A 22,411-nucleotide genomic window follows, 5' to 3' on the forward strand; every position below is an offset into this window, starting at 1 on the left:
GCCAAAATATGTGTGCCCAGTGTCAATAATTTCTATAGACTCTCCCCCCTGTTTGCGTTGTTCCCAACGCAAACAAAGTTAGACATTTAGAACGGACTCTCATCCCACAGCAAATAACAGCAAAGCGCACACACAAGTCCTTTGACGGTACATCTGAACAAACACAGACACAAGCACACGAACCGACCAGCGCCCAAAGAACTGTGAGTAATCTCACCTTATCTGCCGGCGTCTTGAGCGGGAGTCACTTCGTAGCCCATGAATGGAATGCTGAGAAAAGACGTAGCACGTCCCAAATCCTTGTCGCCATTTATGTGGTGTCTCAAAATATGTTGCTAATTATGCTGTGATGATAAGAAGTCCGCTTACACTGTACTTTGATTATAAAGGTTTATTGTATCAAAGATCACAGTATCAATTTACAGACATCTGCAGATATCTGGAGAACAACGGCCCAATCTGTTAATATGTTGTTTTTCTCCTTCTTTGTTTAAGACATGGTATTTGTATCCTATGTGACATAGTATGGCGTGATTTTAATAAACCAATCCCCGGCTTTCACATATCTCTAAATGTCCTCTATTCCAAGAAACCTATGTAGCAATGCTTTTCCAAATGCTTCAGCAAAGCAGAGTAAAGTTAATCTATTACACCATTTGCAAACATCAGCAAAATCAATAGACCTTCAGACACTACACTATCTCTATCTCTTTCTCTTTCTCTATGACTCTCTCTCTCTTTATCTTTCTTGATCACTCTCTCTCTCTCTTTATCTTTCTCTATCACTCTCTCTCTCTCTTTATCTTTCTCTATCACTCTCTATCCCTTTATCTTTCTCTATCACACTCTATCGCTCTCTATTGGTCTTTATCGCTAATTGTGTGGGAAGTATTGCCTCACTTCCGCCTCTGTCAAACTGAAACTGAAACTATTACCCACGTTTGTATAACAGAAAGGGATGGATGGAGAGAGAGAACAGTGAGAAAGAACGTGGAAGAGGAAGAGATCTCTTATTTATCATTTCTATTAATCTCTGTCATTCTTGGATTGTCTCTGTTGTTCTGTTTTCTAGAACTGGGACCACTCCAAACAGAAGAAAGGTAAACCTCAGCAGATTATCAATGTCAGGTGCAAACTTTTGAAAACGTTTGTTTGCATTTGAACTGAACCTTCAAATGAAGATCTGGGTATAGGATAACAATTCCCTCATGGAAAAAAAGTATTTATTGTGTATGAGATTATGTATGTTGTGTGGTATGAGAATGTAGTCATGGAGATGATGGTATGTTTCCATTACTCTGAAGTGCATGGGTAACATCAGGGCACCATTTAATAGCTGATGTATTATACTGGACTAAAATTATTATTTCTAAACTAAATGTGATCCTCTCCCATTCTACCATATATTATATTTGTTTTAAATCAGGCTGAGGGGTTCTCTTAAGGAGATTGGCCATATTATTGTATTCATGATAATCAGATTCCCAATTGTAGGATTATCTCACGTAATTGTTCCCCAGTAATTGAGTTCAGGACTAAAAGATAATCAGGCTTTGCACAATACTGCACAATACTGGACTAGCCAGTTTAGATTTCTGGTAAACCGGCATTATCTTTGAAACAGTGCAAGCAGGTGTGTGTATATAGGAAGTGTAACTACTCCTATATACCACACACACACACACAGACACACACACACACACACATTTGGGTTCTTAGTTGTTCTCAGATGGCTGTTCTTAGTTCGCCGATGTTCCGTACCAGGATGTTTTAATGTGACGTATTCTGAAATCTCATACACAAGATGCCACTGATGAAGAGGATGAAATCTAACCCAAACCCTGGGAATAGTTCCTCATTGAAAGTTATTCCAGAAAAGTTGTGAAAATGACAAAAGGAACAGGAGTTTACTGATGATTACTGTAGTGTTATATCATACTAAGTCATGGTCTCGTTACGTCTGTTCCTCAGATGCAGCAGTTGGGAGGGGAGGAGTGTCTGGTCCCTCAGCCTCGTGGGAGTCTACCCAAAGCCTGTGCGATAGGATTGGCTACCGTGGTGACGGTGGCTATCTTGGTTTTGGAGCCTGAGTGCTTCTTCAGACACGTTGCTGCAGCGATACTCATCCTGACTGTGGGGCCCTCACTGCACGGAGTGTTTCTTCTCTCAGAGGAATGTCTGCATCATGCAAATACCAGGTGAGGGAACTTATTAACTTCCATACTCACAAAACATGGTAGCCGAATAAATTGATTTACATGTTATTTACATGGATATTTACATGTTACCTGCCTCCCTCTCGCTCTACCTCCCTCTCTCTCACTTCCTCTCCCTCTCTCCTCTCTCTCTTTCTCTCTGCCCAGATACCGTGGTGGGAGGCTGGGTCAGATGGTGACAGCCTGTGTGGGTGTGTGTACCCTCCTGGGTGTGGGGTTGGCAGTGCTGCTGTTTGTCTTGACCGAGCCCCAGCCCTGGAGGGACCAGTGGAGCATGGTTATCCTGGCCTGTGTCCTCTACCCTCTACTCAAAACCCTGGGAGTACTGGTGAGATAACAAGCGCCTAATCTGGAACTCTCACACACAGTATGAACCAACACAGGACCCTATGTGTCTCCAGGTTGAGTTTTAATCATTTTATTTTTTGGTCATTTAGCAGACGCTCTTAACCAGAGCGACTTACAGGAGCAATTAGGGTTAAGTGCCTTGCTCAAGGGCACATCGACAGATTTTTCACCTAGTCGGCTCGGGGATTAGAACCAGCGACCTTTCGGTTACTGGCACAACGCTCTTAACCACTAAGCTACCTGCCGCCCCATCATCAGTCTAGTGCTCCAAACTCTTTCCTTTATGCCAATAATAACACTGTTTACCTTCGTAAAGCCAATGAAGGTGAATGATACTGTACGAGACGCATATTTCTGTCCCCTGAAACCCAAAAGAGTAACCCCTATTAGTCAGCTATTAGTCAACCCCTATTAGTCAGCTAATCAGCAGAAGTGGCATGGACTTGTTTTGAAATACACCAAGCAGCTTTCATTTTGTTGTGGTTAATTTCTTCTGAAAATCGTGTTTCCCAAATATTTCTAAGGAAACTAGTATTCTTCCCTAAATCACCACAGAGTAAACATGGAAAGAGCTATGTATCCAGTGAGGTGCAACACACTGTTCATGCAGTCTAGTCCCTGGGACCATTGAGGAACCCTGAGGTTTTCTGACTAGGGCTGTTGTGTTACCATATTACCGCCATGAGTCATGACCGCAGTAAACTTCTACATGACTGTTGAGTCATGGTAATCTCCTCTTATGCAGTCTGGCATTAGTAGTACCCAACTAGCTAACGACCGTCAGGTTGCTAATGGCCTGGTGCTCAGGGCTCTATTGTCCCTCTAACCACTCTGACATCAATTCAAATGCAAACGAAAATCACATCAAATATTTATCATCAAAACAGTTTAGTGCTTTTAAAACTCACCTCAGTGTGATGATCAATTTGAAGAACAACAGGTTGAAACTGAGTGTAAAACATGGTCTTGTGGATGTTGTTTCAAAGCCTAACACAACGAAATGGACAGCGCTTTATAAGGTGATGATTAATTCAAAACATCCATATGCATATTAGATAACAAGGCCGAAAAAAAGAACTTCATTAAAATTATGATTGTGCCGTTATACAATACAAAGCCTATCGCATATTACCCATGGCAGAAAAACATAAAACAAAACTGATTTAAGATGTCTTTGGTACATAATTGTTCTAGCCTATACTCCAAAATTAAACAAATTCGAGTAATGGCCTTTGAGTGTGGACTGTATTATTATGCATACTGGATGGACTGGTTACATTATGCTACACTCCCAAATGTATATACAGTGGGGGAAAAAAGTATTTAGTCAGCCACCAATTGTGCAAGTTCTCCCACTTAAAAAGATGAGAGAGGCCTGTAATTCTCATGATAGGTACACGTCAACTATGACAGACAAATTGAGAAAAGAAAATCCAGAAAATCACATTGTAGGATTTTTAATGAATTTATTTGCAAATTATGGTGGAAAATAAGTATTTGGTCAATAACAAAAGTTGGCTGACTAAATACTTTTTTTCCCCACTGTACATGAGTCTGGGGGTGCTGTTGTTTCATTGATTGTGCAGGGCGACTTACAGGTAGCCTACAATTATAGTGAATTTGTATTTGATTTTGAATAGCTAGTCAAATCAAATCAAATCAAGCTTTATTTATACTGCACATTTCAGACATGGAATGCAACACAATATGCTTCACCGGAAAACAACTAATAAAAACAATGAAAATGTAGTCCCCTGTAGCTCAGTTGGTAGAGCATGGCGCTTGCAACGCCAGGGTTGTTGGTTCGTTTCCCACGGGGGGCCAGTATGAAAATGTATGTACTCACTAACTGTAAGTCGCTCTGGATAAGAGCGTCTGCTAAAATGACAAAAAATATATATATATATATATATATATATATATATATTCACTACATAACAAACATAAGAGGATAAAAAACAAAAGAACAGGGCCTCCCGAGTGGCGCAGCAGTCTAAGGCACTGCATCGCAGTGCTAGAGGTGTCGCTACAGACTCTGGTTTGAACCCAGGCTGTACACAACCAGCTGTGATCGGGAGTCCCATAAGGAGGCGCACAATTGGCCCAGTGTCGTCCGGGTTAGGGGAGGGTTTGGCCAGGGGGGCTTTACTTGGCTCCTTGTGGCAGGCCTGCAGGCTGACCTTGATTGTCAGTTAAACAGTGTTTCCTCTGACACATTGGTGCTTCTGGGTTAAGTGGGCGGGTGTTAAGAAGTGCGGTTTCAGGGGGATGCATGACTTGACCTCTGCCTCCCGAGCCCGTTGGGGAGTTTCAGCGATGACTAAAAACCAAAGCTAAAAAGGTGTGTTTTAAGATCTCTTTAAAAAATGTCCACAGTTTCGGCCCCCCTCAGGTTCTCTGGCAGGCTATTCCAGAGGCTGGGGGCATAGTAACTAAAGGCTTCCTCTCCATGCCTCTTGGTCCTAGGCATTGGGATAGTTAAAAGGTCTATGCCAGAGAACCTGAGGGACTTACTGGGTACATAACTTAAAATCATGTCTGACATGATGGATTGATTTAAAAACCAATAGAAGAATCTTAAAATTAATTCTAAAACTCACAGGCAGCCAGTGCAGAGACCTTAAAACCGGTATAATGTGTGCTCTCCGTCTGGTCTTGGTCAGTACCCATGCTGCAGCATTCTGTAAGTTTTGCAGTTGACCAATGGCTTTCTTGGGTAGACCAGACAGGAGAGCATTACAGTAGTCAAGCCTGCTTGTAATAAAATCATGAATGTTTCTCTCTGAATCAGCCTGAGAGAAAAACAGCTGCACATTGGGAATGTTCCTCAGGTGGTAAAAAGCTATTTTGGTCACATTCCTTATGTGTGATTAGAAATTGAGTTCAGAATCTAAAATAACACCTAGGTTTTGTACCTGGTGTTTTATCTTTAATGCCCTTGAATTAAAATCTGTGGCCAGATTCTCTCTCTATATTTTGGCTCCAACAATAAGTACCTCGGTCTCGTCTTGATTTAGCTGGAGGAAGTTGTGAGACATCCAAGTATTTAAATGACTAATACAGTCTAATCATTTGTCCTTGGAGCTAAAGTCCTCTGGTGACACAGAAATGGAAAGTTGTGTATCATCTGCGTAGCAGTGAAAATCAGTGATGTGCTTTCTGATAACGCTGCCAAGGGGTACCATATATAAACTGAACAGTACCGGACCCAAAATCTAAACTTGTGGAACGCCACATGTGATATGTATTTTCTCTTAGTAAGGTTCACCAAGGGTGACAAAAAACTCTCAACCGGTTAAATAGGTCCTAAACCAATTTAGAACTGGACCAGAGAGGCCAACCCACCACTCCAGTCTGTCCAGAAGGACATCATGGACAACAGTGTCGAATGCAGCACTTAAATCCAAGAGTACAAGGACAGAGAGCTGTCTGGTATCTATGTTGGCTCTAAGATCATTTACCATTTTCACTATGCTGTGGTGGGCCCGAAAATCAGATTGGAATTTTTCAAAAATACAGTTGGCACTTGAAAAATAATTTTGCTGTTTGAAAACCAATTTCTCCAGAATTTTGCTTATGAATGGAAAGTTGGAGATGGCCGAAAATTGCTAAACGCTGAAGAATCTAGATTACTTTTCTTCAGAAGGGGTTTCACCATAGCAGTTTTTAGTGCAGTGGGGAAAGTGCCTGTGAACAGGGAGTGATTAACAATAGCTTGAACTTCTTCAGATATGCAATTAAAAACTGTTTTGAAGAAGGTGGCGGGATAGGATCGAGAAGGCAGGTAGAAGGCTTAAGTTGTGATATCACTTTCCTGAGCATGTCGGTGTCAACCAGGGAAAATAAATCCATAGTGCCTTTGTGTGGTAGGCTAGGGCACATATCATCAAACTTCTCATCAGGTCTTGCTTGATTGATACCCAGCCTAATGTTTGTTATCTTATCTCTGAAATATACCGCAAACTCATCACATTTAGATGTGGAGGAAAGTTCACATAGGTTTGCGGGGTTAGGATTTATCAGGCCATCAATGGTCGTGTAGAGCACTCTCGAATTATTCTGATTATTAGTGATCAAGTTAGAAAAATGAGCCCGTCTGGCATTTTCTAATTGCCTTGTTATATGCCAAGTTGCTCTCTTGGAATATCATAATGGACCTGCAAATTTGTCTTTCTCCACTTCAGCTCTGCCTTTCTGCAATTTGCAAAGCCCAAATTCGCTATTCCAGTGCATACAGATAACATGTATCCCCCCCCCGAAACTAATTTTACATATTCGTAAAGAGTAGATTACATTTAGAATAGTCTGATGGGTGAAAATATGATCACTTGATAAGAGAACAGCTGTGCAGCTTGAGGCAAGGAACAGAGCACAAGCATATTTTGCGATTTTCTCAATCATCAATAGCCTGTAGTTGCATCATGCAGCCCATATGCAGTATGTTTTGATTTCGAAGACATTCTAAGGTTTGTATCATTGCCAAATAACTCTAAATCTAGCATATAGGACCTGTTTCATATGATCACTTTTATGCTCAACATAGCCACTTCATATGTGCACTTGCTCTGGAATGAGGAAATTATATTTTATTCAGCTAAGTTCAATTATATTCTTCTTACTATAAAATCATATAATATAAAATAATGGCACGGGACTTATAAGCATATATTGTCAGCTAAATGAACAAGCCTACAGCCTATGGCATGGAGCATAGCCAGATAACATACAGTAGGCCAACTCATATTCTGTTCTTCTGAAATATCATAATGTTTCTTTAGACCTGACTAAAATACATAATTGATTTATTGTGATTCATTTGATTAATTCATTCATTTGACTTTTTTAAATGTAGATGTTCCAAAGGCGCGCATCAGTGGCTTGTACAGTATGCAGCTCTTATGTGTGGAGGCCTGGAGATGCTAAATGTGTTTATGTTAATTAACGGTCAATTACTGTGAGACCGGCTGACAAAATGCCACAGCCCTATTTCTGACACCCACACACAAACTCCCACACACAAAGCTCAGCTAAAATGTATAACATTAATTCCTACTTCCCATCTTTTTATCCCATTCTCTTGTCCTGTGAGTAATTCTGGTTATTTTCCGGTTGTTGTTTCTCTCTCCCATGTCCAGGGTCCGTCTGAGGTGGAGGTGTCAGAGATCTGTGAGAAGAGGAAGATGAACGTGGCTCATGGCCTGGCTTGGTCTTTCCACCTGGGCTACCTCAACCTGGTTCTGCCTCGTAAGTAGCATTAATTCATGAAGTGCGCTCATTTCATAAATCAAAAAGCTGTCATGTCAACGTTGTGTGTGTGTTCCTGTTCAAATGTACATGTATCCCATTGTGTGTGTGTGCGCGCCCGTGCATGCATGTGTGTGTTTCTCTGGTAGGGTTGGAGGGTTCTATCGCAGAGTTCCGTGCTTCAAATATGGTAGGTCCGTTTGAGACCAAGGGTTCCAGAAAGCTCCTCATCCTCCTCCCTCTCAACGCAAACATCACTCACAAGCTGGAGGATGCGGACACTAACATCAATTTCCATGACAACCTCCCTAACACAGAGATCGACAGGGCAGGTGTCAGGGGGCGTGTCTACAAGCACAGTGTCTACAGCGTATTGGACAAGGACAGACAGGTAGGCGTGATTCATTTACAGGCACATTCTCAAACACTATCTCAAAGTGAAATGCATCACACTGGCACCACCATGTGGTCAAATTGTGAATCAACAGTGAGTGCTTATGGAGCTCTGGAAAATACTAAAACAAACTTGGAAAAGCCCAACACTTGCAACACCGTGGCCAAATGTGTGGACAATCTATAAACCCATTTGCAGATTTTTTGCACTGAAACGCCTAATCACAGTATCTCCTGTGTGTGTGTGTGTGTGTGTGTCTGTAGGTCCATCACTGTGTGGTGGAGTATGCCACCCCTCTGCTGACACTGTATAAGATGTCTCAGGAGAGCAGTGCAGGGTTTGGGGAGAAGGACAGGAGAGAGCAGGTGCTGCTGTTCTACAGGACTCTACAGGACATACTGGACCGTTCACTGGAGTGCAGGAACCGCTACCGACTCATCCTGCTCAACGGTTAGATATCTGTCTGTCCTTCTCTCTCTCTCTCTCTCTCTCTCTCTCTCTCTCTCTCTCTCTCTCTCTCTCTCGCTCTCTCTCTCGCTCTCTCGCTCTCTCGCTCTCTCGCTCTCTCGCTCTCGCTCTCTCGCTCTCTCGCTCTCTCGCTCTCTCGCTCTCTCTCTCTCTCTCTCTCTCTCTCTCTCTCTCTCTCTCTCTCTCTCAACCTCTCTCTCAACCTCTCTCAACCTCTCTCTCAACTCTCAACCTCTCTCTCTCGCTCTCTCTCAGCCTCCCTCTCTCTCTCTTTCTCAGCCTCTCTCTCTCAGCCTCTCTCTCTCTCTCTCTCTCTCTCTCGTAGTATGAACCCTATATAATTTTTACTTCCTGTAGATGAACATGAGGATGACCCTCACTTCCTGTCCAAGGCCATTCTGAAGAACCTGGATCAGCAGGAGAAAGAAGAGTTCTATGTTCCCCCTGTCATCCCTCAGCCTGAGGTGGGCCGCCCATCCCATGCCCTGCCCCTCATAGATTACTGGCACAGAGCTGAGCCAATGAGCAGGGAGCCTACGCTCATGATCAGTCATGACATGCCACGTACGCTCAGGGAACCGGTTGAGAATTCGGAAGACCTTTCTCCGTGAGACAGGTCTAGAGAGATAAACACACACACACACACACAGAATTATACAACATAATTGGCCCTCATAAATTGCACGTATGTACAACAGCAGCAGCACTAAACCAGGCTGCAAGGAAGGAGCCCTCAAAGACATCTCAAAGTAGAGCAAGAAGGCCTTGCTCTCCCCTTCACCCTGCCACTCATTGGTTTACATACCAGGGTCAGATTGCATACAAACAGAGGAATAACAGAACATTGTTAATGGTCTAATACAATCCTGTGTTGGCTGTAACATTTGGCCACTTACTGTAAGTGTTGTGTTTCTGTATGCATACAAACAAACAGAGTTCAGAGTCAATTGACCATAACAACCCTGCTAATTCCTCTCATTGCGTGCATGTTGTGCTACACTCTCCTCAGCTCTGTAATTCATCTGTCCGTACTGTATGTACAACGCTATGATGGATTTACATTGTTTGCACAGCTTGAACCATGGGGTGAAGTAAACACACACAGAGAGAGAGAGAGAGAGAGAGAGAGAGAGAGAGAGAGAGAGAGAGAGAGAGAGAGAGAGAGAGAGAGAGAGAGAGAGAGAGAGAGAGAGAGAGAGAGAGAGAGAGAGAGAGAGAGAGAGACAGAGAAAGAGAGAGACAGAGAGAGAGTGAGAGTGAGAAGGGGAGAGAGAGAAAGAGAGAGAGAGCCTGAGGGACACTGAATAATAAAATCTGCATAGTAAGCAGTAACTTACTTAATATTATTATTGTTATTACTATTATTATTATTTTTATTATTATTATTGTAGGTAGTAGGGGTGATGGTAATGATAGCAGTGTAATGATGGTGGTGGTAGTTGTAGTAGTAGTAATGATGATGGTAGTTAGTACTGATATAATGGTGAGGATGACAGTTAGTTATAAGTTAGTTATAGTTTCATTTTCCGTGTTTAGACTTTTATATTTGTTATATTTCTTTGGCAACTGCTTTGGCAACAATGTATACAACGCAATGTACAACTCAATGTTTTTCATGCCAATAAAGGAGCTTGAATTTGAGAGGAAAGAGAAAGATCCCATATCTGCATGCCTGGCCTGGGGCAAGGGAGTGGGCTGAGCCTGGGCTGATCATACAGAGGAGAACAGAGCCTGAGTCACAAGTTACCAGGAATGTTATCTATCTACAGTGTACACATGCACATGCACACGCACACACACACATGATCCGGATGATTCCTTTTGAAACACGTATTTGGGATTGCAACAGATACCATATCCATTTGATTGAGTGTCACGGAGACCGCCGAGGCTGCTCCTCCTCCTTGCTCGGGCAGGCTTCGGCGTTCGTCGTCCCCGGAGTACTAGCTACTACCGCTTGAGGTTTTCGATGTTTGTTTGGTTATGTCTAGTTGGTGCACCTGTCTCGTATTCTGTCATGATTATGTCTCCTATAAGTTCCCCTTTGTTAGGTTTGCATGTTGTGTGTTATTGTCCGCATGTTTAGGTTCTGTGTCCGTGGCCTTAGTGGGTATTTTACGCACTCGCGTATTTTGTTACACCTCGTGTGTTTTTTTGGGAGGCTGTTATTTTTGTGTGTGCCTTACTAAGTATCTAGTAAAAATCGTCTTGACTATTCTTCTGTGTCCTGCGCTTGACTCCACCACCGCATCCACATCAGAATCGTTGACAGAATAACACACCACCTATGGAGTCAGCAGGAGCAGCAGGAGCAGCAGAAGCGGTGACCGAGTCACTGGAGGAGCGGGTCAGCAGCCAGATCGCCATGATCCAGCAACTCGGCGCCGCCATGCAAGAGGTTATGAACACCCTGCGCCGATTGGAGAGAGGAGGCTTGCCCACACCTCCTCCTACCGTACCACCACCATCGGCCAGCCCTATCATACCAGCTCCGGAGTCCAGTGGGATTCGGCTCTCGCTCCCGAGGGCATATGATGGCACCGCAGCCGGGTGTCAGGGGTTCCTCCTTCAGGTGGAGCTCTACCTGGCAACTATACACCCGGCGCCCTCGGGATACGAGAGTGTTTCCGCCCTCATCTCCTGTCTCTCAGGCAAGGCTTTAGAGTGGGCCAATGCCGAATGGAGGGGAATAGACGCCGCCACCATCAGCTACGCAGAGTTCTCCCGCCGCTTCAGGGCTGTTTTCGATCATCCCCCAGAGGGTAAAGCGGCGGGGGAGCGTCTGTTCCACCTCCGACAGGGGAGGAGGAGCGCACAGGAGTTCGCCCTGGACTTCCGGACTCTAGCGGCAGATGCGGGGTGGAATGAGAGGGCCCTCATCGACCACTATCGGTGCAGCCTGCGAGAGGACGTTCGACGAGAGTTGGCCTGCAGGGACACCAATTTAACCTTCGACCAGCTGGTGGACATGTCAATCCGTCTGGATACCCTGCTGGCCACCCGCGGACGTCCGGAGTTGGGGCCGTCCATTCCATCCCCCAGCACCTCCGAGCCGAGCCCTATGGAGCTCGGGGGTGCTGGCGCTAGAGAGAGGAGGAGAGAGACCTGGAGGGAGGCCGTCCCCTACACCAACTGTGGCCGTAGAGGACACACTGCGGTTCGGTGCTGGGGAGGGTCTCCAGGGGATCGAGGCAACAGGTCACGCACTGGGGAGTCATTTCAGGTGAGTAGGCGCCCAACTCACCCAGAGCTCTCTGTTGGTCACATATGTATACCTGTAGTATTCCCCCAGGTTGCATCTCATTCCCAGCATAAGGCGCTAGTCGATTCAGGTGCAGCTGGGAATTTTATTGATCGTAAATGTTGTGTTCAGTTAGGGATTTCCCTCCGACCAGTAGAGGTGCCTTTCCAGATTCATGCCTTAGATAGCCGTCCGTTGGGATCTGGGTTGATTAGGGAGGTCACAGCGCCACTAAAGATGAAGGCGCAGGGGGGTCATGAGGAGATCATTCAGTTATATCTGATCGACTCTCCTGCGTATCCCGTGATGCTGGGGATTCCTTGGTTAATCGCCCATGACCCCACCATTTCGTGGCAACAGAGGGCTCTTAAGGAATGGTCTGCCCAGTGTGTTGGGCGATGTCTAGGTGTTTCCGTAGGGGCGACCACGGTGGAGAGTCCGAACCAATTGCCCGCACTGCACATTCCTCCTGAGTATGAGGATTTGGCACTAGTGTTCAGCAAGACTAGGGCGACGCGATTGCCACCTCATAGACAGGGGGATTGTGCGATAGACCTCCAGGCAGGTGCTGCACTTCCACGTAGTCATGTGTATCCTCTGTCTCAAGAGGAGAAGGTAGCTATGGAGACATACATAGCCGAGTCTCTGAGACAGGGATACATACGGCCCTCCACTTCCCCTGCGTCCTCGAGTTTCTTTTTTGTGAAGAAGGATGGAGGTTTGCGCCCGTGTATTGATTACCGTAGTCTCAATCAGATCACTGTAAAATACAGTTATCCACTCCCTCTGATTGCGAGTATGAAGGAATCATTACACGGAGCGCGTTTCTTCACAAAACTGGATCTCAGGAGCGCCTACAACTTGGTGCGTATTAGGGAGGGAGATGAATGGAAGACAGCATTTAGTACCACCTCGGGTCACTACGAGTATCTCGTCATGCCATACGGGTTAATGAATGCTCCTTCAGTCTTCCAATCCTTTGTGGACGAGATCTTCCGGGATTTGCATGGGCAGGGTGTAGTAGTGTATATTGACGACATACTAGTTTACTCTTCTACACGAGCCGAGCATGTAGCCCTGGTGCGTCGAGTGTTGGGTAGGCTGTTGGAGCATGACTTGTATGTCAAGGCAGAGAAATGTCTGTTTTTCCAGGAGTCCATCTCCTTCATGGGCCATCAATTGTCCGCGTCAGGGGTGAAGATGGAGATTGACTGCGTTTCAGCCGTGCGTAATTGGCAGACTCCAACCACGGTTAAGGAAGTGCAGTGGTTTTGGGGTTTTGCTAATTACTACCGGAGGTTTATCCGGGGTTTTGGACAGGTGGCAGCTCCCATCACCTCCCTGCTGAAGGGGGTCCCGGTGCGTTTGCAGTGGTCAGCTGAGGCGGACAGGGCCTTTTGTAAACTGAAGGACCTGTTCACCTCTGCTCCTGTGCTGGCGCATCCGGATCCCGCTTTAGCGTTCCAGGTGGAGGTGGACGCGTCAGAGGCCGGTATTGGGGCTGTACTGTCTCAACGCTCAGGCACGCCTCCTAAACTCCGGCCCTGCGCTTTTTACTCTAAGAAGCTCAGCCCGGCCGAACGTAATTATGACGTGGGGGACAGGGAGCTGCTCGCCGTGGTTCAAGCCCTAAAGGTGTGGAGGCATTGGCTTGAGGGGGCTCAACACCCTTTTCTCATTCTGACCGACCATCGTAACCTGGAGTACATCCGGGCAGCTAGGAGACTGAACCCTCGGCATGCTAGGTGGAACATGTTCCTGGCCCGGTTTGTGTTTAAGCTCACGTACATCCCAGGGTCCCAGAACGGTAAGGCAGACGCCCTGTCTCGGCGATATGATGCGGAGGAGAGGTCCATTGAGCCCACGCCCATACTGCCGGAGTCTTGTCTGGTGGCACCGGTGGTGTGGGAGGTCGATGCGGAGATCGAGCGGGCGTTACGCACCGACCCTACTCCTCCAGAGTGTCCGGTGGGGCGGACGTACGTTCCGCTCGAGATTCGTGATCGTCTCATATATTGGGCTCATACGTCACCCTCCTCTGGACATCCTGGTATCGGCCGGACAGTGCGCTGCCTTAGTGACAAGTACTGGTGGCCAACATTGGCTAGGGACGTGAGGGTTTATGTCTCCTCCTGCTCGGTGTGCGCTCAGTGTAAGGCGCCTAGACACCTGCCCAGGGGGAAGTTACAACCCCTACCCGTTCCACAACGGCCGTGGTCTCACCTATCGGTAGACTTTGTCACGCACCTTCCCCCCTCCCAGGGGAATACCACCATTCTGGTCGTTGTGGATCGGTTCTCTAAAGCCTGTCGTCTCATCCCAATGCCGGGTCTCCCTACTGCCCTACAGACTGCTGAGGCTTTGTTTACCCACGTCTTCCGGCACTACGGGGTACCCGAGGATATAGTGTCTGATCGGGGTTCCCAATTCACCTCTAGAGTCTGGAGGGCGTTCATGGAACGCTTGGGGGTCTCGGTTAGCCTTACCTCGGGTTTTCACCCTGAGAGTAATGGGCAGGTGGAGAGAGTGAACCAGGATGTGGGTAGGTTTCTGAGATCATATTGCCAGGACCGGCAGGGGGAGTGGTCGGGATATATTCCCTGGGCAGAGATAGCCCAGAACTCCCTCCGTCATTCATCTACTAACCTGACACCTTTCCAGTGTGTGTTAGGTTACCAGCCGGTTCTGGCACCTTGGCATCAGAGCCAGATCGAGGCCCCTGCGGTGGACGAGTGGTTTCGGTGCTCGGAGGAGACGTGGAATGCTGCGCACGTTCATTTGCAGCGTGCCATCAGGCGGCAAAAGGCGAGCGCCGATCGCCACCGCAGTGAGGCTCCGGTGTATGCACCAGGAGACCGGGTCTGGCTCTCGACTCGAAACCTGCCCCTTCGCCTGCCCTGCCGGAGGCTGGGTCAGCGGTTTGTGGGGCCATTTAAAGTCCTGAGGAGATTGAACGAGGTTTGTTACAGGTTACAATTGCCTAATGATTATCGCATTAACCCCTCGTTCCATGTGTCTCTCCTCAGGCCGGTGGTAGCTGATCCACTCCAGGACAGTGAGATACGGGAGACTCCTCCGCCCCCACTGGACATCGAGGGGGCTCCGGCGTACTCAGTCCGGTCCATCGTAGATTCGAGACGTCGGATGGGGGGTCTGCAGTATCTCGTGGAGTGGGAGGGGTACGGACCGGAGGAACGGTGCTGGGTGCCTAGGAGGGACATTTTAGATCCCTCCCTCCTGACGGAGTTCCACCGGAGTCATCCTACGCGCCCTGCTCCGCGTCCTCCTGGCCGTCCCCGAGGCCGGCGCACGGCTGGAGCCGCGCGTCAAGGGGGGGGGGGGGGGGGTACTGTCACGGAGACCGCCGAGGCTGCTCCTCCTCCTTGCTCAGGCAGGCTTCGGCGTTCGTCGTCCCCGGAGTACTAGCTACTACCGCTTGAGGTTTTCGATGTTTGTTTGGTTATGTCTAGTTGGTGCACCTGTCTTGTATTCTGTCATGATTATGTATCCTATAAGTTCCCCTTTGTTAGGTTTGCATGTTGTGTGTTATTGTCCGCCTGTCTGCATGTTTAGGTTCTGTGTCCGTGGCCTTAGTGGGTATTTTACGCACTCGCGTATTTTGTTACACCTCGTGTGTTTTTTTGGGAGGCTGTTATTTTTGTGTGTGCCTTACTAAGTATCTAGTAAAAATCGTCTTGACTATTCTTCTGTGTCCTGCGCTTGACTCCACCACCGCATCCACATCAGAATCGTTGACATTGAGTGAATGACATAAAGACACTGCTAACTTGGATACTGTTTAGAAAAGTTCAAACTATCCAGCAGGTGTATGGATTCAAGGTTGTAGATTTTTCTAGACAGCAACACATGACCTGGTGATTGACCATGCAGGAGCTAGCAAGCAGGTGACGTGTTCTGGGCTGACAATTTCTCAACTTCACTGAATATGCTTGAAGGATAGAATATTTTGACGAAATAGGGCACATCAGTGATACACTCTTAGAAAAAAGGGTTCCAAAAGGGTTCTTCGGCTGTCCCCCATAGGATAACCCTTTTTGGTTCCAGGTAGAACCCTTTTGGGTTTCATGTAGAACTCTCTACGGAAAGGGTTCTACATAAAACTCAAAGGGGTTCTACCTGGAACCAAAAGGATTCTACCTGGAACCAAAAAGGGTTCTTCAAACGGTTCTCCTATGGGGACAGCTAAAGAATCCTTTTAGGTTCGAGATAGCACATTTTTTCTAAGAGTGTATATGGAACAGTAGTATTTGATTCATTTCATGAATTAGGTAAATCATTTCCTGTTCTCAATCTGATGAGGAAGCTGATACTGTGAGCAAACACACGCAAACACATGGATACACGCACTTACACACAAAAAAAAACATGTGAAATGCAAGCCGAGAGGATGTCTGCATCAGCCAAGCCAGACACAGTGGTAAGCTCCACAGACCAACACATTCGGTAGTTTCCCTTCACTTCCATAGAAAGACAGTAAACGTTCTAATTACTGTTTAGACGTCATAACGATAGCCAGAACCTCACACGATCTGGGCAGGGCTGAAGATGATAGGCTGATGGTGTACAGGTGAAGCCTTAAAAGGGTAAATGTCCCTTTCTGTGACTCATAACTGAACGATTTTACAGTCAGACTCCTTCCTGGGTCTAGTCATAGATTCTCGACAGGTCCAGCAACATGTGAGCCTAAAAATAGCACATAGATGTATAGATAGTGTGAGACTTGTATTTTCATTTCCAATACACATTACAAGGCCTGTGTGTGAAAGAGTGGCGTGCTGAGAAAACATTGACTCTTTCATAAACTCATTCATTTTACCATATCTGAAATTATGTGGTGTGGGTGTTGAAAAAGCAAAGGGAGAGGGGGAGAGAGGGAGAGGGGGAGAGGGGAGGGAGAGGGGGAGAGGGAGAGAGGGGGAGGGAGAGGGGGAGAGAGGGAGAGGGGGAGAGGGGGAGATGGGGGGATGGGGAGAGAGGGAGAGGGGGAGGGGGAGGGTCCAAGGTTCAGAGGAAATCCCCTTCCTGTCTGATCAGTGAGTGTCAGGTCATGTGATGTGATTCACCTGTGACTCAGCCCAGGTAAGGCTCGTGGCTGGCTGGGCTGGCCTTGTCTAGACCGGCTGGCACAGGTAGTGAGCAGAGCAGTGAGTGTATTCAAGTGTATACCAGAATCCTCATGTGACATATTTATGAAGGGATTCACCAAAAGGGAATCAAGCCAACCACCTCCAATATCCAATAAATAATGTTTAGTGGGTTATTGAACCTAAGCCTACCTTTTTAGGACTACATTAGGCATGGGTATCCATCAATTATATTTATGTTTAGAACAATATAAAACAATTTGTTATAAATACACTATATATACAAAAGTATGTGGACACCCCTTCAAATTAGTGGATTCTGTGATTTCAGCCACACCCATTGCTAACAGGGGTATAAAATCGAGCACACAGCCATGCAATCTCCATAGACAAACACTGGCAGTAGAATGACTAAGATCTGTGACTTTCAACGTGGCACCGTCATAGGATGCCACCTTTCCAACAAGTCAGTTCATCAAATTTTTGCCCTGGTGAACTGTAAGTGCTGTTACTGTGTAGTGGAAACATCTAGGAGCAACAACGGTTCAGCCGTGAAGTGGTAGGCCCACTACTGAGTTCCAAACTGCCTCTGGAAGCAACGTCAGCACAAGAACTGTTCGTCGGGAGCTTCATGAAATGGGTTTCCATGGCCGAGCAGCCACACACAAGCCTAAGATCACCATGCGCAATGCCAAGCGTTGCTGGAGTGGTGGTGTAAAGCTCGCCACCATTGGACTCTGGAGCAGTGGAAACGCGTTCTCTGGAGTGATTAATCACGCTTCACCATCTGGCAGTCCGAAGGACTAATCTGCGTTTGGCGGATGCCAGGAGAACGCTACCTGCCGGATGCATAGTGCCAACTGTCAAGTTTGGTGGAGGAGGAATAATGGTCTGGGGCTGTTTTTCATGGTTCGGGCTAGGCCCCTTAGTTTCAGTGAAGGGAAATCTTAACAATACAGCATACAATGACATTCTAGAAGATTCTGTGCTTCCATCTTTGTGGCAACAGTTTGGGGAAGGCCCTTTCCTGTTTCAGCATGACAATGCCCCCGTGCACAAAGCGAGGTCCATATAGAAATGGTTTGTCGAGATCGGTGTAGAAGAACTTGCCTGGCCTGCACAGAGCCCTGACCTCAACCCCATCTAACACCTTTCGGATGAACTGGAACACAGACTGCAAGACAGGCCTAATCGCCCAACATCAGTGCCTGACCTCACTAATGCTCTTGTGGCTGAATGGAAGCAATTCCCCACAGCAATGTTCCAACATCTAGTGGAAAGGCTTCCCAGAAGAGTGGAGGCTGTTATAGCAGCAAAGAGGGGACCAACTCCATATTAATGCCCATGATTTTGGAATGAGATGTTCAACGAGAAGGTGTCCACATACTTTTGGTCATGTAGTGTATGAGTGTTTGTTACTTAAATTTTTTTGATAACCTAACAATAAACCTTTCTAATAACATGAATGGAATAGAATACAGAATACTGGATAAAACGGGTGATATTGTCAGTATTGAGTAGCCAGTAAGAGCAATGTCTAGGCATGTCGCGTGAGGCTGATTCAACCCCTTCCAGCAGTTGCTCACTGTCGCGCTGCTATGGTAACAAAGGAGGCCGTCCCACACGTGAGCAGCTGATGCAACCAAGGATTACTATTTAAACAAGGTGAGAGCCCCAGCGACTTCAATCAACTGACGCCTACATGGAGAGAATAGACCGAAAACCTGTATCACTGAGTGGAGTATTGGAGATAGAGAAAAAATCACAATGGTCTATACCCCGGCTTTGGTCCTCGGACACGGAATGCTCATTATGTCTGTAGAGGATAGCGTAGTCGAGCGAAAGTTTCTCTATCAAATCACATCGAGCAACAAAAAAGATACGCGTCGGGGCAGCCTTGAAAGTTGCGAATTCATCAAGGAAAGGAACTCCTCAAGTAAGGCTCTGTTCTGAAATCTAAGTTTTCATCGGCTATATGTGCTGTTATAAATGATGGCACATTATAACTGTCAGTTAATTCTGGTGACTTTATAGGCCTTTTGTCGAACTTTAGCCTACGACTCATAGGTTTTGACCATTCCAAGCGGCCACAGATAGTAGCCTGCACTGATACAACGTAGCTGATGCAGCCAGATAGTCTACACTCTACAGCAGGGTTCTTCAATTCCGGTCCTGGAGGGCCGAAACACTTCTGTTTTTTATTTCTACCTGGTAGTTAATTGCACTCACCTGGTGTCCCAGGTCTGAATTAGCCCCTGATTAGAAGGAGAGGATGAAAAACAGAGGTGTTTCAGCCCTCCAGGACCGGAATTGAAGAACCCTGCTCTACAGTCTGTAGCCTACTGCTCATGACTGTCAGCTGATGGTCTGTTCTTGAAAGTTCATTAATTAAACCAACCTCTGTCTCTCGTTTTTAAAGTTGCTGATACATTGCCTTATTTTGACGATCAATGTAAAAATGTTGCGCAATATATATATAAGAATAGTCTATTACAATGTTACATTTTAGTCATTTAGCAGACGCTCTTATCCTGAGCGACTTACAGTAACCTAGTGAGTGCAAACATGTTTCGTACTGGTTTAAATGTATTATTGCAATGCTATTGAATATTAGGCTAAATAACTTCAGTAAATAGGCCTAGGTGAAACAGTATAGGCTCTATATAGAATAGGCCTAAATATAGCCCCTGCCTTATCAAATGTCTGTAATACAAAAGCATAGGCTGTACAACTTAAACTCATGGTTCACCAGCAATATATTGATATTAACACACCATTCTTTTCCAGGTCTGGACTCTGAAATTACTCTCGACTGTGAGGAGAGAATACTCCAGCAGGACATGACCAGGCAGATCGAGGGTTGTCTCTCTGAAGCTAAAGAATCGAATCTGCGCTGCCGGGTGCTGCTGCTTCCCCGCCCGCTGACCGCCAAGGTTGCCCGGGACGTGGTGCACTCCTCAGTTGGAGAACCGTGTGGGCTCCGTGGGGCCTTCATACAGGTTTATTTGGAGACACAACAGGGCCTGCAGACGCTGGGTACTATATCACCCGACCCCACCGTCACTCCTACCTTCGAGCTGTCCATAGTGTTCAAACTGGACAAAGATGGTTGGCCTCCTCTCAAACACATGTTCGTTACCGACAAGGTGTTGAAACTACGACCCCAGTACCGGCTGGTCAAGAATAAATTGTATTCCTCCGCGAGCCCTGTCATACACGAGTTTTGCTGAGATAGATAATTTCTGATCAGGGATCAACACGTGGCATATGTTTCTACATTCCTTTTTAGGAGAAAAATCTCAGCACTACTTTGTTGTTTTTCTTGTGTACTTAATGCATGTCAATGTACACCTGTATTGGAGTTTTGCACAGTATATGCACTGGAAAATCACTGGAACAGTCAGCTCAATTGTGAAAAGAAATATACTTATGTGTAGGTGACAAGGAGGGAATGTTACCCTAGAAGTTTTGTATGGCTGAAATTTGAGTTGACCTAGTTAGAAAAAAAGCACAGAATGCATGTTACCTTGCTGGTTCTAGCAGGGGGTGAAATGTGTTACAGTTCTGTACAAATGTAAGATCTTCATTTGAGCCAGTTTGCTACAGCAGGAAAATAATCCTGCAGCAACAGGAAATGTGGATTATAATTAATGGACGATACATCTTTCGTAAGAGAAAATCATGTCTGAAATTTCAAAGTGGAAATTAAACTTCAGAAGCCCTTTTAAATCTCAAATACACAAGTAAACCTTTTCCTGCATTGCAGGGTGATCATATTAAGATCCTACATCTGTACAATGTAACAGCCATAGGTTGTTTTTTTGCAACCGACTTGCACAATTCCTTTGTAAAACCATGGAAACCTCATGTTGGCTGTGAAGGCAGCGGGAAGGCAAGCTGGTATTGCCCCTAACCCTGAGTCCGAATGTTTCTGTCTTGCAGTATTGTTAAACTGAAATAAAATGTTTTTGCACAGTATCCTTTTCAGTGTTGCCATACTCTTTTAATCATAAAAGCTGTCAAACTTCAATGTCTATACTCCATACCCAAGACCAGAAGGTCTCAACTTGGGTCTGTCAAAGTTTAGACTGACATTACCATTGTTTTAAATTCTTACTCTAATAAACAGTTGAACAAAACACACAAATGAAAAAACTAAACTGTACATAAAGTTCAACACTCAGTTACTACTCTTTTGAACTCCCGCTAACATACAGTAAACACATCCCACTGGGGAAATGTGGGTAATTCTTGGTTGACGTTGATCAGAGATTTCAACCTTTATTAACCCACTCAAGACAGCCAGAAGTTTGTTGAATTCCCAATGGGTTATCACTATGCTTTCAACCATCTAAAAGCACAACCAAATTCCAATGGAAAAACTGTCTGATTTTTTGGTTTAGTTGTCATTAAATATTTTATCACTGCACTTTCAATGATTTAAAAGCACAACAAAGTTCAAATGGGAATATAATGTCATTTTGTATTTATACAACTTAATGTGTCATCACTGTGCTTCATCTAATAGCACAACCAAATTACCTGGACTGCAGTTGAGATTACATTAATAGTGCAAGTGATCAATGCTGTTAGATTCTGCAGATATTTTATATTGTGAAGATCTCCACAGACCTGCGACCTTTGCATGCCCTCATGAACATTAAGGCTTTCTATGATTACGTAAGACATTGATAGTTACAGTAACCAATGTGGCCATGGATGTGCTACTCATTTAAAGGTTGAATAAAAACAGTTACATTAGTTTGTAAGTGCCTTAACTTCAGGCTATTTACTGTATTACAAAAGTCATATCGAATTGTGTTAGCTTGACAACTCAACCAAATATCAACATTTAAAGGAGATGTATAGTTTCATCTGTCACTGGTTTAATCCCATTCTTTAACTTTTATTTTTGGTTTATTTAGAGAATCCAACATATGATTTGTTAACTTGTCATCAAGTTAATAGGTGTTTTACTGTATTGCAAAAGTGATATTGAATTGGGTTTGGTTGTCAACGCAACCAAATATCAACATTCGAAGGAGATGTATATTTTTTTAGCCACTGACAGTGCGACTAATTCCAGTTTGTCTACCAATTAATAATTGATATGTTGGATTCACGTCTCCAACTCAACTAAAAAGTTAAAGAATAGGACTAAATCAAATCAAACTTTATTTAAAGTGCATTTAAAGTTTGATTTGATTTAGTCCTATTAACTTTTTGGTTGAAATGGAGACATGATTCCAACATATTAATAGTTCACTTGTAGATTACGTTTGACATCAAGCAGAGCTTGAAACTCTAGGCCTATATGTATTGTCTATTTTTAGTTGAATTGAAACAACAGCTGTTGATGACTTTGCAAATGCTATATAGGCCTAAATGTTATCAT

At 45.3% G+C, this 22,411-nt stretch overlaps 2 protein-coding genes across 2 annotated transcripts; both read left to right on the plus strand.

The window, feature by feature from the left end:
* Window positions 1–541: 541 nt before the first annotated feature.
* LOC311105334 (stimulator of interferon genes protein-like) lies at window positions 542–10,311 on the plus strand. Its single transcript, XM_084147453.1, has 7 exons — window positions 542–1,100; window positions 1,972–2,198; window positions 2,364–2,544; window positions 7,700–7,808; window positions 7,958–8,199; window positions 8,466–8,652; window positions 9,028–10,311. Exons 1-7 carry the CDS (start codon window positions 963–965, stop codon window positions 9,279–9,281), a joined length of 1,338 nt encoding a protein of 445 aa, XP_084003579.1. The 5' UTR covers window positions 542–962; the 3' UTR covers window positions 9,282–10,311.
* Window positions 10,312–18,719: 8,408 nt separating this feature from the next.
* Window positions 18,720–21,008, plus strand: LOC311105338 (DNA damage-inducible transcript 4-like protein). Its single transcript, XM_084147458.1, has 2 exons — window positions 18,720–18,952; window positions 19,804–21,008. The coding sequence occupies exons 1-2, from the start codon at window positions 18,784–18,786 to the stop codon at window positions 20,244–20,246; spliced, it is 612 nt and encodes a 203-aa protein (XP_084003584.1). The 5' UTR covers window positions 18,720–18,783; the 3' UTR covers window positions 20,247–21,008.
* Window positions 21,009–22,411: the final 1,403 nt, after the last annotated feature.

Source organism: Coregonus lavaretus, assembly GCF_964263955.1.
Source record: "Coregonus lavaretus genome assembly, chromosome: 29".
Taxonomy (NCBI): domain Eukaryota; kingdom Metazoa; phylum Chordata; class Actinopteri; order Salmoniformes; family Salmonidae; genus Coregonus; species Coregonus lavaretus.